We start from the raw sequence: 19,929 nt of genomic DNA, 5'->3' as shown, positions 1-19,929 counted from the left end.
TGTTGTCTGCCATGAAGATTTTAGGCTAACTGTTAATAAGATGCTTTAATTAATTTTACATTTTGTAAATAAACATACTCTTATATTAAAAACACTTGTTACTAACATGTAATAGTTATAGTAGACCAACAATAATGTAGTATCCTTAGTAACAAACCTTAGTTATTTTTTAATAAAAAGAAATATACCCAATTAATAAATAAGTATACAAGTACAATATAGACTTCTACAAGATAGACAGATTAAGGTTATACACTACTGAGATTGTGCATGCACGGTTTACCTTCTTGTTGTTCCTCTTTAGATTGTTCTTCTTTGGATTCTTCTGTAATCAACAGTTTAAGCTATGATTGTCATTGCTTTACACAAATAGGAGTATATTTGTATATAAAAAAATGCTTACTATGTTGAACAAATAGTCATAAAAAACATACAGTTAAAATTTTCATTAGCAAAAATTACAACCAATAGATATAGGAAGATGTGGTGTGAGTGCCAATGAGACATCTCTCCATCCAAATATGATTAAAGTATGATTAAATTTTACAAAGTGATAGAGTGCCGGAATATTTTCTTTTTGATTTTAATAGTACAATGTATTTCGAGTGTACATTATATGCTTATGAATAAAATTTGAATAAAAAAAAAAATTGGATATAAAACATTTGTTAGTCATTTCTGCTTCTAAAACAAATACAGATAGTGTTCTTCTGAGATATTTGAAATCTCATCTTGGTAAAAACACTACCTATATAAGAAACCAATTCAGATAGCCTCATATTCAAGAAATATAGCATCAAAATACTATGATGCTAAAATGCCCTAGTGTGAACACTTTTAGTTATTTTTAAAAGCAGAAAAACATACCTAGCAGAGAAAAGTTGTATTTGAGAAAAAGTCAGAAAAGCCAGAATCACTCTAAGAACTGAATTAGTGTTTAGTTTGACCTTAAAAATTGACTACAGATCCAACAAAAAACAAAGAAGTCTGAATTAAATAAGTCTATACCTGCCCTATTTAACTGAGATTTAAAAAAAAAAAAAAAACTCTTTAAAAAAAGCTACAAAAGATGTAAATTATTTTTATTTGTGAGAACTTTTTGGAGTTGGGACAAAAAAAGCTAGAAAGAACTGAATTAGTCTATAGTCTGCCTTTTACAAATTGCAGGAAAAAAGTAATTATAAATAAATTTATAATCTGTCTAATTCACCTAAAGTGAAAACTACATCAAAAAGCAACAATTGAAGTTGAAAAAACGCTATAACACAAAGACAGAATAATTAAAATAATAAGATGTGCCATGATTGCCAATGAGAAAACTGAAAGCTACATGTATATCAAAAAGCTGTCAAATTTGAATCAGTTACTAGTCTGCCCTTAATATAACTGAAGTTAAAGCTATATCAAAAAGCTATAAAAACTTGATTAGTTTCTAGTCTGCTTTTCCTAATCAAAAGATAATAACAAAAGCTACAAACAACCAACATTATAGTCTGCCCTTTACAACTAAAGTTAAAGCTATCACAAAAAGCTACAGAAACAGTCAATAAATAGTCTGTCCTATAAAACTAAAGTTAGGGCTATAACAAAAAGCTTGAACCTGAATTAGTTGATAGTCTGTCCTGCAAAACTAAAGTTAAGGCTATCACAAAAAGCTACAAAGCTGAATTAGTATACATGCACCTATAGTCTGATTTTGATAAAAACAAAAAGAACTTAATCAAGAAGAACAAACAGCTACAAAGTCTACATGCAGTCCTGCCATATAAAAATTTCTGTGGATTCTTTATTATTCATGAGGTACGTACCAAATTTTGTGGGTATAGGTTACAACTAATTTTGTGTTATACGTAAACCACAATTTTTGCGGGCATAGGTTAACTACAAATATGTGGGTATAGGTAAACCAATAAATTTGTGGGTAGAGGTAAACCACTAAATTTGTGGGTAGAGGTAAACCACTAAATTTGTGGGTAGAGGTAAACCACTAAATTTGTGGGTAGAGGTAAATTTGTGGGTAGAGGTAAACCACTAAATTCGTGGGTATAGGTTAACCACTAAAATTTGTTGGTAGAGGTAAACCACTTAATTTGTGGGTATAGGAAAACCAAAAATTTTGTGTAATAGGTAAACCACAAATTTAATTGTTTAATTTTCTAAAGGTGTTTAAACAAACTTATGCAAAACTTAGAATTCAAATATTAAAGAAAATACAATTGTTTCTCAATCCAAAGAAATTGGTACCATGAAAAAATAAATGAATCCAGAGATTTGTTATATTGATTATATATGATATAAGATATATTTTGTACCTGTAGAAGGCTGTTCGTCTGTTTTTTGTTCTGTAAAAATAATCTATTTGTAAGCATATTGACGAAAACATGATATAAAATTGTAATCCATTGCATTGGCATTATTTACAAATCAAAGAAAGTGGTTTTCATCAAAACGTCTCTTCTTACATCTAATACATGAGAAAGTTTTTATAGTTTATATTTCCAAAGTTTTAACTTTAATTGCATAAACCTACATATGCTCATCTGATTTTAGAACTTCTTATTCAGCATGTGACATTTGTTGTTTACATTCAGACAAATGACATTTTGGTACAAATTGAATTGCAATGGGTTTTACCATATAAAATCATGCTACTGGTTAAAATTTTGATGATTTGTACTTTTTACTCATTTATGAAATATGATATCAGTACAATTAAATGTAAATTATATTTCATCTTAATTTTCATTTTTTTTATTGAAAACAAGTGTTTGAGGTTATTAGAACACATATTTATCAAGAACATTTCAAGATAAACATAAAACAATCATAACAAACAAAAGACTCTTATCTACAGTTTGCCCTGTTCAACAGCAGTTAAAAGCTAAAGCAAAAACATAAAATGATAATAAGTTAATCTGTAAGATTAGATTCCTGTATACAATTAAAAGAGTCAAAAACTATAACAAAAGATTATAAAATAAGAACAAAAAATGGGGTGCAAATAATAGGCAAAACATGCAGAAAAAGGGCCCCAAGAAAATGGGAGGTAAAAAGCTAAAAAAAATAACCATTACTGTCAATAGAAAAAATAGGCTAAAAAAATTAAGAATAGAGAATAATACACCTTATCGCTACTTGTTCGCCATTACTGGATATCACACAGGTTCCCGTAAAATTTTGACGTCACAATACAAAATATCTGACGCCACAATGGAAAAGTGATTGTTGTATGCGTCAAAAGTTCAAGCGGCCGGGTCAGCCGGCCGATAAGGCTAATAGCGATAAGGTGTATTTAATGCTGAATTATAAAGAATAGAGAATAATGGTTTTAAATGAAAGAAAAGAGAATAACCAGCCTGTGTCGAGTGTGATACGATATTTATCCACTCGAAACAGTTAAATTTTCAAATTTAAAATTTAACTGTCGAGAGTGGATAAATATCGTATTACACGAGCTGTGGTGGTAGAATTTGTTTCTCTAATGATTTTCTAATAATATGCAGGCAAACATATTCCTTTTTTTCGAATGATCTGCAAAAAGATGTGTTCTTTCTACGTGACCTCATCAGGCATGGTCGCCTTTTTTCATGCCGTCACAATAGGAAATTCAGAGGAAAGCAAGAAAAATTGAAGTCTTAATAGGATTTTAACCATGAAGAATTGAGATCAAACGAACCACATGTTGATTAAATTTTTTTATACAATGGGTGCAGAGAGGGATAAATTGACGAAGAATTAGAGAAATAAAGAATAGCAAATAATGGTCTAAAAATGAAAGAATAAAGAAATAAGGACACCCCAACATCCATAACCTTATAAAAGCTATAACAAAATTCTACAAAGAACAAATTAGTCAATCATAGAGAGAATTTTCCAAACAAAGTAAGAACTCGAAAAATAAGAGTATTAGTCTATTATATCCCATTTACAACTAAAATTATAAGCTATAAATAATGAGATATATCTTGTACCTGTAGAAGGCTGCTCTTCTGTTTTTTCTTCTGTAAAAAGCAATAATTTTGTAGAGAAAATTTAAAGAAAAGAAAAAAACATACTGTAATATTTCAGGAATACCAGTTCTCAATTTTGTTACAAATTGAAATTAAGTTCAATCATTTATTTTTCAATCTTATTGTTTAATTGTAATTTTGAACTTCCACTAATTTAGGCTTGGTCATAAAGAACATAAAAAAAAGTACATATTTTAAACAAAATAGTTCCTACGTATAATTTCACATCTTACCACATATACTTCTTAAACAGTAACAGGTAGCATTAAGTATTTTGTGTTTGCTTAAATGAGTGGACATGCATAACGAAACAGTATCTCAAAAGTGATTCTAATCTTACTTCAAATGTAATCACAAACAAAACATATTTATAATGTTTATATACCACAAAGATAAACAAACATACAAAACAATATTATCAAAGTGATCATAGCAACGAAAATTAATTGTTAACATATTTATTTTACATTTGTGATTTTCTTGCTATTAAGGTGGTATCTAACACCTTGACTAAAATTAATTTGGCTCGTTTAATTTTCATAAAATTTTGACAAAATATTTACTTTGACGTACGTTTTGACAAAAATGTAAAAATTTTAAAAAACTTGAACCAATCACTTTCTCAGAAAAATTTGGTTGGATATATAGCAATTTGAAAAACACTTATTTTGATCATTGAGAAGCTTAATATTTCCTTAACAATACAATGTAATTAAAACGTTTAGCTGATTTTACCAGAGTTATCTCCCTGTAGTGTAAGGTACCACCTTAAAGACATTAAAACTTACAGAAGTTTAGAGTTACTACAAATATGTACAACTATGATAAATTTCAGGATGTTAGCTACTCTTGTTTTTGACTTTTTGTCAGATATTCTGAATCTTCTAATGTTAAACAAAATTTAACCGTGGATTCCTCAATATTTGTTGGATACCAATTTTCTCTGATTTCATGGGTACAGGGGAACCATGAATTTAATGTTCAACGATTTACAAATTTTCTTAAGGAATATATGCCAGAACAATGAAATTTAAATATCCACGAAAAGTTTTCCACAATCCACGAAAATTGTTACCCACGAAAATAAATGAATCCACAGTAAATACATAAAAATCAATCTGTTCAGAGTTTTAATAAACGGGCAAATATAACGATAATAAATTAATTAGTTTAGAAATAACAAATTTTTAAATATTTAATAATTGTTTTCAACACGATTAAATCAAATAAAATTCATATTAGTTTCCAACATTTAACAAAATGACTAATGCTCAAAATTCATATTAGTTTCCAATATTCAACAAAATAGGATACACTCGTACACAAAAGCTTTACAAAAACATAATTATTTTTCATATACATAAGGAGATGGTGATTGCCAATTAGACAGACACCAATCCACCAGAATTTAAATGTTATTTATATAAGCAATTATAGGTAAAGTCTGTCATTTACAGAGTTTAGAAGTTAACAAGCTATTGGTAACCAACCATTCATCTTTTCTGGATGGAAAAGTTCATTTTTTTTCTGTTTTGTTCAACATTAATTTTCTCTTTTTTTGGCATATAGATATTTAAATTAAAAAAAAAAATGTGTTTTTTTTTTTCTCCTTCTAATTTCCAATGGAAACTATCTTTTTTCTTCTCTTCTAAAATTGTTATTCTTTCTTAATTTAAATTTAGAATCCAACAGTTAAAAAAAATACCCAAAACAAAAGATGAATGATTTGTGCCTAAATGAAAATAACAAACTAAATCGTTTGTAAATAATCAACCCCAAAAAACTTAAATTATAAGCTTAATCCAATTAGATATATTTTGTACCTGTTGAAGGCTGCTCGTCTGTTTTTTCTTCTATAAAAATATCAGAATGTCATACATAGAAAATTCAAATACTGTAGTCTTGAATTGTTTATTATGAGGATAAACACCTTTTCATCAATATTCTGATTCCTACTCATGGAGATCAATCTAGTTGAAATTAGCTTGAAAACTATATCTCATACTCTAATTTACACTCAACAAAGGGAGGCTACTGTAAATTCAGAAACTTGTTGCATTTATGATTGCAATTTTTAAAGAATGAACAAAAATATGAGTTACATATTTAATGTCAGATTGAAATACTCAATTGGTTGCATTATTTCCATTAATGAAAACCACTTAATAATTTCTGAATTTATAGTATTTTATGAAGACCGCAAAACTGCTGAACAGCAGCATATTCTAAGAATTCTGATCATATACCAGTGAGAGTAATTGCTAGCTAATGCTGATTAAGTAAAGGTATACTAGACCAATTACCAAAAATAATGACTCTGCAATATATTTTAAAAAAGAGTGCCTGTCTAAGAAAAAAAATATATCTAACTTTTCTTTTTTAAGATACTAAAAACTTAGTTACCTTCTTTTGTTTCTTCTTTTGGTGTTTCTGTAAAAAAAAGCAAAAAAAAAGTTATGTGTGTTAATTGTCTGAAATAATTTTTATTTCATTTTAAGTACACTCAACAGTTTGAAATATATAATAGGTTGATTGATTGATTGTTGTTGGACACCACTTTAAGCACTATGGTGTAATTTAATGGCAGTTAGTTTTTGTTTATATAGTTTGTTCTTATGTTGTACTGTTACACTACTGTCTCAAGTTAGGAATGTTTAACACCTCCACATTCTGCCCGTCTATAGTAAGGAGACTTTAATTCAGTGGCTGTTGTTTATTGCTGCATATCCTATTTGTTTTTTTTATTTTATTTTTTAAATCAGGCCATTGGTTATCTTGTTAGACTGTTTTACAATGTCATTAAGCTTAAATATGTGTGATATATTTTACTTATTATTGAAGGCTGCATACAGTGACCTCTAGTTGTTAATTTCTACATCATTTGTCTTAATGGCAATCATACCACATTCTCTTATTCTAACATAAAAAAAGAAGTAAAGACCAGAGGAACCTTCTGGACAGTGTATATGTAAACTAAAAATTCATTTTATACACCAGATATAGTTGACCAAAAACTTAAAGTATCTGAGGAACAAAATTCACCATGAAAACATAACACTGACCAATAATTGAAATATTAAACTTTCTACAAGTAGTTTAAGCCCCCAGATTTTAATGTCTGGTATAATAACCTAGTCAAAATATTGCAGACTTTCAAATTCTATTTGATATTTACCTTGCCTAGTTTCTTCTTCCTTAGCTCTTTGTTCTATAGAATAAATTAAAAAACATCTGATAAATAAACTTACAAGATATCATACTTGGATTTAGAACAAATAAGGTTGTTCAATGTTAATATTGTCTACTTCCTGAATAATGTATAACTCCTACAGAGCTTTTTTTTTTATTGTAGCGGGTAATGCATTAAATGGTTTTCAAAATCTATATATTTCTCTACTATCCAATGACCAAAAAGACTTGCACAACCTATAATTTACCATCTAAGTGGGACAAACAGACAGAAATACCATGTGACTTTCACAAACTATGACTTACCTTCTAACTGTTGTGATTTTACTTCTGGAGATGATTCCTCAGCATCCTTCGTTGAATCTGATACAGGTTTATCTATAAAAAGCAAATATAACCTTAAATGATATCGTCACCAGATTGGAAAATTCTGATAGATATTGGTATAGCGTGGAACCTACATGTATTATTTAAAAAAAGCACAATTTTTAAATACATTTGTACTAGGCATTGTCAAAAATTTACCAAGTTTCTGGTTTTATAATTATTTTTAGAGACATTCGTAATTTCTGTCGATTTTAATAAAAAGTCACATTTTAGTGATCACACGGTCATCAGAGGTATCTTTAAATAAATATTACTACACATAATTTCTAATTCAAACCAAGCAATGTTTCTTACTTTGTGAGCCTAAATGAAGCTTATTTATTTTATATACAAAGTTTTGAACCAGACACAAAACAAATTTTAGAAAATAAAATGATTTTGAATTTAATTTTTCAGTATTTTGCTGTTTCATTTTTCAGTGTTGAATAAAATTTTAGATTTTTTTCTAATTGTTTCATTTTTCCTGAAGTAAATAGTATAACTTGCCTACAAGTTGTAGTTGCATTTTTGTCAAGATTTTATCATGCAAAGAATTGACTGAACAAGAAACTAGCATCTACATTTTCTAGCAACATTTACTAGAGGTTCATTTAGTTTGTGATATACATGCTTTATTATCGAAAATGGTTTAGGAAAAGTATTGAGATAGACAAAGACAGAATTTTGTAGAATGGATCAAGACTTTGAAAGCTCTGAGAAATGAAATGAAGGTGGGTCTCATTTATAATAAAGTTTTATATTTGATAAAGAACGTTTTAACTGATCACAACCTGCTGTTTTTGTAGTAGGAACCTCTGCTTCAAAACCTATAAATAATGTCAAAGGATTATATGTTTTTTCTCTGCTAAACTCCTATAATGAAGGAGTTTGATATGTCTTATATCTGATCAAATAGTTTGATCAAATTGTTACTTGTCACATAATATCTTTCTGACCCTTTTTAACTGTACTATTTATTTCTCCAAACAAAAATCTGGGTGCTTAACTATAAGAGCAAAGTGACTTGCTAGTTATCAAGCACACTGCTGAAAAGCATGGGATCTTCTTGACCAGGGTTCTCGCTAAGGCGAGTCCATGACTCCTGGACTCACCATTTTCAAAACTGGTGAGTCCACAGATGCATTAAGATTGAAATATTTTGTATAAACTGAACACAAATAAACATAAATATCATCATTTTATAGCAAAAGTTTAAAAGAAATCTTAATTTAATGTCATTTCATTGATCTGTTAGGCCCTGGAGACTAAAATATTACATTATATTGTAATAAAATATCTTCTACTTGCTATTGGACTCACCATGGCAAAAAATGACGAGTCCCTGGACTCGCCTTCAAAAATCCTTAGCGAGAACCCTGTTGACTAGTAAAATTTTTAATCTGATTTACTCTTATAATATTTTATGAGGTCCCTTAACTCATATTCAAGATATGAGATATTTATCATAAATTTGAAATCTGCTTTCTCTCAGTGTCCAATGGTCCTTGTGTTGATAAAAATCTTTCCTTTTAAGCAAAAATTGCATTATGGGAAAACAGGAAGTAGGTGTCTGATAGTTACAAAAAGAGCACCAATGTTACAATTCATCACTGTTGGACTTCTGACCAAATATGAAGTCATCCTTATTACTCCAAAAGATGGGGTATGATACAGAATGCAATATCTTTTGTCTGTTCAAAAATATACTATTTGTTGGTTTCAATCTATTGCTTGATGACTGACTGGACATTTCAAATATTCAAAACATCAAACAATAAATTGTATCTATTTATGACCTCACCTTCTTCGTCTTTTTCTGCCTCTTCGTCGATTGTTTCTGTAAAAATATCAATTATTGAATTATTTTTTGATAAAACTTTTTTTTTATCATGTTATCATAAGAGTGACAGTTCATAAGTATAGTATCTATATTTTACTTTATCACATGACTAAAGAACATACAGACAAACATTCAACGAAAAATACTTTCCATTCTTTCATGTCAATTTGTAAAAACAAGGAGTTCAAGGTTTAAATATTTTTTTAAATATAAGAGAAAATAAAATATCAAGAACTGGCTACCAAGACAGTTTAAAATAATAACATTTTTTGTCCTCTCAATCTTAAACAAATTTTACAGGTACAATTGAATAATTTGACTTATGCAAACTGTTTTATTTTTAACCCATTAAAATTCAAATAATTTCAATAAGGAAACTCATAATCTAACTTCTGCTGATTATTTCCCAGCATCCTTTGAGCACTGCTCCTCAGATAATGAATCAAGTTCTATTTTGTACTAAATAGCTTGCAAAAAAAATGTACTATCTAAAGATACTGTGCATTTCTAAGTTTACTACCAACTGTGCAGTGCAGTTTTGAGAGGCTATCTCAAAGTGTCATTTGTAGTGAAGGACTATCTCAAAGTGTACCCATCCCCCTAATTTTGATTTACTTTGTCCACTTCTAAACTAATCAAACAATTTTTCTTGTAAAATTTTTTCATATTTGGGCGGTTTTTTTTTACAAATGTTCCAAATTATCTATTTTGGTGGGAAAATGACAGTTTGAGAAACACTCCAAAGATAACATATATACATAAAAGGAGAAAGAGCATCAACCAAAATCTTATCATATCTATACATTGTACATAAAAAAACTTGACAAGACAGTGGTCTAAAAATAATCTTTGTTCCATGTTCCACCTAACATATTATCTCAAAACTGTAGTTTCATTGAGGTACCAATCCTAGCATTTTATGTGTTTGTAAACGATTTGATTTTTATATTTCTAGAAATTGTCTTCATCTTAATTTTTGATTGAAGATTTCTCTTTATTGATCATAGTTTTTAAGATAACTGGCCCTTAGGGACAGGTGTGCTAAAAACCAATTTAATATGAAACAATACATGTATAAGTACACTCAGAGAAAAAATCAGTATATTTTCAAAGTAGATATTCAAGCACAGTCTTTGCTAAGATTTTTAAAAAGCAATTCAAAAATAAAATTTCTACAAAGAATTAAGGGCTTGGTTGCAAAAACTCATTATGTTATTAAAGATACTTTAGAATCCAAACTAAACGACAACCACAAACAAAACAAATACAATCACACATATATATATATATTCATAATATATGAAATGAGAAATCAGTAGGCGTTCAGTGTATAAATTATTTTTTCCTATTATCAATTTTTTTTTTAATGCAAGCACTACCTAAAAATATTCTTGATAGCTAGGACATTTTAAAAACTGTTTAGACAATGCTTGATAGAGTTTATTTTAATATATACCATTGTAATAAATTCAAATTTGGCCACTATTAACTAGAGTTTACACTTGTCTTCCAACCATTTTGTTCCCTTTAGTTAATTTGAGATATAAATAAGTGTGTTAATTTTTATGAAGAATAAATCTTAAATTTAATAAAAAATTGAACAACTAAATTTAACATAAATAAAAGTTTGGATTTCCAAAACAACATAAGTACCACTTAAAACTTTGACTCAAAAGAAGGTTATTTCCCTTTAATGTTATGCCTACTGATCTCTCATGCTAACATTACTATAAAAGCACAGCTAAATCCAAGGTTATGCATGAATTACAAATGGCTGCTAGACATGTGACTCCATTAACACACCCACCAGACACTCCCACCAAACACGCTCTTTGATTAATATCTGTTACTACCTTAAACCACAGCATATAATTAATATAATGACAAACAACATACAATTGTATAATAATTACCAAAAATTAAAACACTAATTGCAATTTAATATAGAATCATTGAGTACCAATTATTAACAAAAAAAATATTTTTCAAATAAAAAAATGTTCTATGTGGGTTGTTTCTTTTTTTGTGTGAAATAATTTTAAAATATGAAATTTTAGATTACATAAAATCCTTGTGTAAAAGAAAACTACCAATAGTAATTATGGCAAATAGTACATGATAAGTGATTTTTAAAAATCATTACGGGAAAAGTTCGGATATACAGATTTTAAATTTTTTAAACTTATATTAAGCTATATAGAAAGTATGAAAGTTTTATATAAATTCTGAATACATATTATTATATTAACATGCTATATTTGCATTTAGGCACTTGGTCGTTAAAATGAGAATGAAAATCATCAATTTGGAATGAACTAACGCTTTAGGTTTTACTCCTTTAACAATGGGTTGTTTTTCTGTCTATCCCTTATTCCTTTGTGTCTGATAACACAAACAATAGGCATAATGGGTTGAATGATTATTACATTTTATGATGAGCAAATTAAGGAAAAATGACATCAGTGATATTCCTACTTTTTAAACCATTCTAAACATTTCTTATCCTAGGAAGGAAATACCAAGATTGACTGGGATTAGGTAAATCTGGCTTTTCCAATCGTGCAGTCAGACCAATATTGAGGAGGTATCTCCCCGCTTGGATTTTTTAAAAGATGTATAAATATTCAGCATTAGTCTGATTGGAATATAGACTTATTGAGATTCTGTTAAGTGGTAAATTTTAATAAGGGTTTTGCTTTTACTAGTTTTGAAAATATTCCCTCACATAAATTGCCTTTTAAGGGAAACATGAGCAATGAACAAGAAAACAGTGAATATAAAACCTTGCCAACTGTTTTGGAATTTAAAACTAAAATCTAGAAAATGAACATTTAGTTTACTAGCATTTAATAAGTGGAACGAAGTTTAAGGTCCTTTAGTTGGCATCTCACTATATTCATGTTAACATGTTAATGTGGTATAAATATTTGTGTTTATCATATCTATATTAAATATAATCTGCTAATCTTTATATATTAGAATTCAATCTATAATTATGATAATAACCTTAGTTTGTTCTCAACTTTTTTTTTTTAAATGTGCATTTATGCTCTTTTGTCTTTTATCTATTTCTAATTCATTCTGATAGCTTCTTTTTCTTCATAGACCAATTTTGAGTTAACCAGTTAAAAATTTGCTCTTACTGTGATGAAAAAACTTAGCAATGCACGACAAAATGCATGAATGTGAAGTTTTCTATTTTCCACTGCTATTGCACCATTACCATGACAATGTGAAACAATATCCACTACACAAGTCAGCTAAGCCATACAGTACAGCCAATATATGCTATGGTGTTTTGCACACCTTATCTTATGATACTGAATGCAGCAATCATGAACATTTAACAAAGAATTTGCAAGCTATTTATGGACTTTATGGTATAAAATTGAAGCAAATTTCAAGCAACAAAGTTCCATTTTTCTATAAATTTTAAGGGTAGCGGAAGCTAGACACAATCACCAAAAAGCTCATTCTGACATCAAATTAATATAACACTTAATAAATTTGGTGATTTTAAACACTTTTTAAGGATTTTGATTCCTCAGGAATGTTCAATCCCCATAATTGAAAGCCAAGGATGTTTTAATACTTAAATTTTTGGATGAGACATATGACCAAATAAGTCCTTATACATGTTATAAGAATTGCAAGACAATTCAACTGCAGCAACCATTTAATAATCTCTGTATTTCAACCCTAAATACCATTCCTTTGTTGTTTTTGACCATTTTTTTTCGTTCAACTAGTCTTTTCTTATTTTTGGTTATTTGTTCTATAAACACTTTTTTTTTTGCCTTCTAGTGTAAAGTTTCTCTTCTACATTTTTGCATAATTTTCCAGAACTCAGTTTAAATGTTTGATACATCAGTTTCAACCTTCAACTAGCTTCTTTGTAGGGTCAGCAATTTCAAATAACATGTACAAAATTCAATAAATTGCAACATATTTCTCTTATCACACCTATAACAGCACACCTGGTTCACAAGCTTAATCTATAAATACTTCAGAAAGTCCCATGCTTTATTTGTTAATATTTAGGAAAATCCTATGCCTTATCTATAAATACTTTTGAAAGTCACATGCTAAAATATCTATAAATATCTAAAAGATGCCTTGATACTAATATTGATTAAAAATGTAAGAGGCATGCAAGACCAGTATTTATATATTAATGGGAAATCACAATAATGTTTCATATCTTAATCAATTTAAGAAACAAGATAGCTCATTAGATTTCCGATATCTTTAGATGGGAGATAACTCATTAGATTTTCCAAATCTTTAGAAGGGAGATAACTCATAAGATTTCCCATATCTTTGGAAGGGAGATAACTTACTTGATTTCCCATATCTTAGGAAGGGAGATAACTTACTTGATTTCCCATATCTTTGGAAGGGAGATAACAAACTTGATTTCCCATATCTTTGGAAAGGAGATAACAAATTTGATTTTCTATATCTTTAAAAGGGAGATAACTCATTACATTCCCCATATGTTTGCATATATTTCCCCATATCTTTGGAAGGGAAATAACTCATTATATTTCCCCATATCTTTAAAATGGAAATAACTCATTAGATTTCCCTTATCACACAACATTTACAACATCTAAGCGAAAGTTAAAATGAAAGTACATGCACAATACATGTTTAGCCTTAGATTTTAAAACACTAGAAACATGGAAAGGGAATTTTTCATTCAATAGGTAATTTCATCAAATTCAAACAGTAAAAATTGGGGAAAATTTGGCTACTACAACCTTTCATTACAGATATCACCAGTCTGTTCCATTTGGTATTACATTTCCCCCTCATTAAATTAAACTTATATTATTCTGATTCAAATTGAAGATATTTTCAATTTGACCACTTCATATACATGGATAAGCTTCTATTTCAATAATATAGCAGAATCCAGTATGAATACATAAAGGTTAGATTTATACCAAAGCATAAGCTTAAAAATCTACATTTAAAAAAAGGTAAAAAGTTAAGATATATGAAGCATGCAAGATTGTATAGTAATGCAGTGAGAAAATGCAAAAATTGTAAATATTATTATAAAAAATCAAATAAAATTGTTATTAGTTTCTCAAGCAGAATTAACTCCTCATTATTTGTGCTTCGATTATTTCAACCTAGTTCTGACAATCCTATATAGAATTAACATTTTATCTTATTCTTTTATTAATATGCTAGAATCTATTAGACTAGGAAAATACCATTTTCGTTTTCATATTTTTAATCATTCATTCTCCTTTTCGTTTATAAATCTTATTGATTTATAATTTAATTTTCACTGAAAAACATCTTTTTTATTTATACATGAAACTCATTATTTTGTAGATTTCACTAAGATTATAAAATGTCTCTTGCAAAGGGAGATCATTCGTTAGAAAGCCTAACGTAATTGAGAAAAAAATCTTTTGTAAGGGGAAGTTACTCATGCACATGTCTAACTACACTAAATGTAAAACATGATACCTAGCGCTGTACCATCCGGAGTGAACTTCAAATCACCGAAAATAGTTTTGATGGTTTTCTTTGCATGCTCTGGATCGGAGCTTCCATGGACAGCATTCTCCAAAATACTTTTACCATATGTTGCTCGTATACTGAAGTGAAAAAAGATGAAAGTTAAACATTAAAAAACACAGCCAAACCAGTTTCTTTTAATTTTAACATTTTCAAAATTATTAAATAAATGCATGCATATATATACTAAAAAAATGTAATATAAATAAAATAATACTTCATTCAGTGATTGTTGATCGCAAGCTTATTATTTTCCGAGTTGGCAAGTTTACCGGATCATGAAATTGATATAATCAACACAGAGTTGGTGGAGCATGTGAAAAATAAGTGAATTGATTGAGCCATGATATTTTTTTTTATATTTGACATGCATTTCTATTTGTTAATCTAACTTTTTCATAACAGTTTTTAAATGATTTGTTGTATCAAATTTGTTCTTTAAGGATCAGTTATTACTATTAACCTTCCAGTGCACATTTGTTTATATTATTTCAGCACAGTTTTCCCCTCGCATTTCATACCTTTAATCTATCAAATCCAATTTAAGGCATCAACAAAATGTTTATATACTCTTTTATCATGGAAGAAGAAAGAAAAAAGACCACATTAAAAATCATCATGCATTAAAATCATCATGCATTAAAATCATCATGCATTAAAATCATCATGCATTAAAAATCATCATGCATTAAAATCATCATGCATTAAAATCATCATGCATTAAAATCATCATGCATTAAAATCATCATGCATTAAAATCATCATGCATTAAAATCATCATGCATGTGCGTATTGCTGTGTGTTTGTTTATTCTACATTGGTAAGAGGTAAAGATGGAGGGTTGAGATCTCACACAACATGTTTAACCCCACCGCATTTTTGCGCCTGTCCCTAGTCAGGAGCCTTTATTGGTCTTGTATCTTTTTTAATTTTAGTTATTTATATGTTTTTGAGTTTAGTGTGACATCATTTTCACTGAACTAGTACACATTTTGTTAAGGGGCCAGCTGAAGCCTACCTCCAGGTGGGGAATTTTCTGGCTGTGTTGAAGACCCATTTGTGGCCATCGTATGTTTTCTGCTCTTTGGTCGAGTTGTCTCTTTGACACATTTCCCATTTCCATTCTTAATTTTATCAATGGATTTGAACAAAACTTACCTATCAGGGGAAACTTCTTTGGCCTGTGTTGGATCAGTTGGTCCAATCAAAGACCTCCAACCATCAACTGCACCTTCTCTTGATAGCACCATCAAATATGTTGGACCACTATAAAATAATAAAAAAGTTTAAAAACAACCATCAAATATGTTGGAACACTATAAAACAGTAAAAGGTTTTAAAAACAACCATCAAATATGTTGGGCCACTATAAAACGATAAAAGGTTTTGGAAAACAACCAATCATCAAATATGTTGGACCACTATAAAACAATAAAAGGTTTTATAAACAACCATCAAATATGTTGGGCAACTATAAAACCATAGAGGTTTTATAAAACAACCATTAAATATGTGTGACCACTTTAAAACAATATAATTTTTTTAAAAAACAATTAAAAAAAAAACATTTTTTAATGACACTTATTGTTAACTAACTTCTTCTCATATGGGTGAATTTTAACCATTTCTATCGAAATATCAATTTTCTTGTACATTATACCAAAATGAAATAGTTATTTGTTCTTTTTTGTCACCAATGAATGATTTTTTATCAATTTTAGGACTATTTATAAAATAAAAAACAAAACTCAAACAGATGCCTGTATTTCCTGCAGGACTTGTTGAAAGTAAATAGAAAAATAACAATAATCTGTTTTAATTTTTACTAATCTGATATGTCCCTAATCCAATAATACATTATTTCCAATAATCCATAATTAGAGCTCAAAAGTTCTAAAAATAGTGCATACAAACCTTGTCATATGTTCTACGAGGTCATTATAATAATCTTTGTCTTTATGATCAGCATAAAATTCTTCTGCAATCTCTTTGGTCAATTTAGTTTCTTTCCTGGCTGCTATTTTGAAACCAGCCTCATGTATTCTGTCAATAATCTCATCTATGAATGAAACAAGAATGTGTCCTCAGTACACGAATGCCCCACTCGCACTATCATTTTCTATGTTCAGTGGACCGTGAATTTGGGGTAAAATCTCTAATTTGGCATTAAAATTAGAAAGATCATATCATAGGGAACATGTGTACCAAGTTTGAAGTCAATTGGACTTCAACTTCATCAAAAACTACCTCGACCAAAAACTTTAACCTGAAGCGGGACAGATGGACGAACGAACGAACGGACGAACGAACGAACAGACGGACGGACGAACGAACGAACGAACGAACGGACGCACAGACCAGAAAACATAATGCCCCTCTACTATCGTAGGTGGGGCATAAAAAAGAAATTTAAAGGATACTCACTCCTCTTGTTTTTGAATTTTCAGAATCCTCTGGTTTTATCCATGTCATGCCATTAAAACATTTTCCCCGCAAACCCCTACTTTTCTTTTCATATGTATATTACATATAGTTTAAAAGGCCATATTTAAAAATCTTATAAAATCCGTGTTATTTTTTTCATAGTTTTTGAAAGAAAAAAGATGCCAATGTTCAATGTATGAAAAATTTAGAGAGAATTACTTTCCACAAAATTTTCCATGGCTTATATCTTGAAAACAAGCACACAGACCCTTAATTTTTTTCTGCTTTTTTAGTTCCTTTATTCACATACTTTCTATCTATAATAGTCTTTGAACAAGAATGTGTCCCCAGTACACGGATGCCCCATCCGCACTATAATTTTCTATGTTTAATGGACCGTGTAAATGGGGGAAAAACTCTAATTTGGCATTAAAATTAGAAAGATCATATCATAGGGAACATGTGTACTAAGTTTCAAGTTGATTGGACTTCAACTTCATCAAAACTACCTTGACCAAAAACTTTAGCCTGAAGCGGGACAGACAGATGAACAGACGGAAGAACAGACGACCGAACGAATGCACAGACCAGAAAACATAACGCCCATAAATGGGACATAAAAAGCTTGTTATTTTCAAACAGACAAAGAAACATCCTTAAATATACACTTCTAAATATTTCTTTGTTCACTTGCTAGCACTATATTTACACCAGTAAACAGTTCTAGATTCATAGCAAGGTAAACTAGGCAACAAGTATACGGTATTCATAGTCCAATAAACTGAATACAGGGGTAATGATTTGAGCTGTTGTCTCAATGAATTATACCCCACATCTCCTTTAATTCATAGAATAATAAATAGTGAAAAATAAACCAGAAGTACTTATATAGCAGCTATGAAATGCCACAAAAATAGCAAATAGTTGAGTAATGAACACATAAGAATATTATAATGCAAATTACAAATTGTATCATGCTCTCTAATATGAGGGTAGGGATGGTGTACCCCACATAATGAATGACAGAAGACTATTTGTTAAAAATAACCATAACAAACAAGAATGTGTCCCCAGCACACAGATGCCCCATCCGCACTATCATTTTCTATGTTGAGTGGACCGTGAAAATGGGGTAAAATCTCTAATTTGGCATTAAAATTAGAAAGATTATATCATAGGGAACATGTGTAATAAGTTTCAAGTTCAACTTATCAAAAACTACCTCGACCAAAAACTTTAACCAAAACTTTAACCTGAAGCGGGACAGACGGACGAACGAACAAACGAACGAACAGACGCACAGACCAGAAAACATAATGCCCATAAATGGGGCATAAAAACATTCACTCCATTTGATTCTAATGGTAGCTACAAAATGAGATTTGACGAATGATGATTAAAATTTAAGGCTCATTTGACGTTTATGGTAGTAAAAAACAGTCGTCGGAAGCTTGACATTAAAGGGCATTCCTGTCTGATGTTGTCAAAATAAGAATTCAGCTGACCTGTTTTATAGGAATAAATATACAGTACTTGTCTGAAGATTGAAAGGAGAAAGAGGCCTTTCCAATACCAGCAATGATATGCTTTAAATTCAAGTTCACAAATACATTTTTGTGCAGTGTGAAAAGTGTAGAATACTTTTAAGAGAGAAGAAAAACATCATGTTTCAAAAATATGTCAAACATGAGTATCAGATCTTTGTTTAAAATTAGTAACATTATTATATTCTTTTCCAAAATTTAACAGCATTTGTGCCCAAGATTGTTATCATATTTTCCTTATATTTTCTTTAAAGAATTTTTAGCCAATTTTTTTTTTTTATAATGATGTTGGCTTATATCATTACCAATGGTAAAAATGGTTAATTTTATTTTTGGTGAACTCATTTCCATACCTTTAGTTCCTTCAGCATCTGGTTTGATAACGGCGACTGTCTGTTCCATTGGGAAGAAAAAGTCTAATTCTTTTTTGGCGGTGTCTTCTGAATCTGAGCCGTGTAAAGAATTAATTGCATCATCCACTGCAAACTTTGCTCGTAAACTGGAAAATAATTATTTCAGTCAACTTCACCAATATGTATAATCAGGTATCTAAATAGTACAATTTATGCAAAATTTGGCATTTTTACAGAATTTCTTACAATATTGCAATTGTTTTACTTGATTCTTTGTCAAATTATCTGATTTAGAAATGTTGGAGGTCATATGTGACATCAGTTTGGATCCTCAACCATAATTACAAATGGGAACATGAATAAATCCTTTTTCCAGTATTTGATAGCATTTGTGTCTTCACAAATTAATTTTTTTGTATTGCAAATTATGTAATACTTCATGCAATTATGGTTGCCATGACATTTTGACAGTTGGAGGTCAACACCAATAATCCATAACTGTAATCTTAAAATAATGGTTTTTTTTTTAAAGACCAAGTCAGGTAGCAATTGGCCTTTTCACATGATTTACCCATATCTTTTGTTTTAGAAACAGCAATTATGTTGGTAGGTACTTGTTGGAAAATCAGGCAGTAATCCACAAATCCAACAACATTTTTCCATAC

The 19,929-nt window shown here is 29.4% G+C and overlaps 1 protein-coding gene across 31 annotated transcripts in view; it reads right to left on the bottom strand.

The window, feature by feature from the left end:
• Nucleotides 1-19,929, bottom strand: part of LOC143058482 (thioredoxin domain-containing protein 6-like) — a 58,554-nt gene that overhangs the window by 12,950 nt on the left and 25,675 nt on the right. For 12 of the 31 annotated variants that reach the window (XM_076231970.1, XM_076231972.1, XM_076231971.1 and 9 more), the window contains 13 exons: nt 19,265-19,410; nt 16,858-17,002; nt 16,102-16,209; nt 14,893-15,023; nt 9,367-9,402; nt 8,357-8,392; nt 7,506-7,577; nt 7,186-7,218; nt 6,414-6,440; nt 5,834-5,863; nt 3,972-4,001; nt 2,313-2,342; nt 284-325 (listed from right to left, as the gene is read on the bottom strand). In XM_076231970.1, the coding sequence (XP_076088085.1) occupies nt 284-325; nt 2,313-2,342; nt 3,972-4,001; nt 5,834-5,863; nt 6,414-6,440; nt 7,186-7,218; nt 7,506-7,577; nt 8,357-8,392; nt 9,367-9,402; nt 14,893-15,023; nt 16,102-16,209; nt 16,858-17,002; nt 19,265-19,410 (866 nt within the window). The remainder of the gene's footprint in view (nt 1-283; nt 326-2,312; nt 2,343-3,971; nt 4,002-5,833; nt 5,864-6,413; nt 6,441-7,185; nt 7,219-7,505; nt 7,578-8,356; nt 8,393-9,366; nt 9,403-14,892; nt 15,024-16,101; nt 16,210-16,857; nt 17,003-19,264; nt 19,411-19,929) is intronic. The other 19 variants (XM_076231967.1, XM_076231978.1, XM_076231988.1 and 16 more) reach the window with 12 other exon arrangements.

The sequence above is a fragment of the Mytilus galloprovincialis genome, chromosome 14 (assembly GCF_965363235.1).
Source record: "Mytilus galloprovincialis chromosome 14, xbMytGall1.hap1.1, whole genome shotgun sequence".
Lineage (NCBI taxonomy): Eukaryota > Metazoa > Mollusca > Bivalvia > Mytilida > Mytilidae > Mytilus > Mytilus galloprovincialis.
The sequence above is the reverse complement of the archived record's forward strand: the minus strand, read 5'-3'. Positions and strand labels throughout refer to the sequence as shown.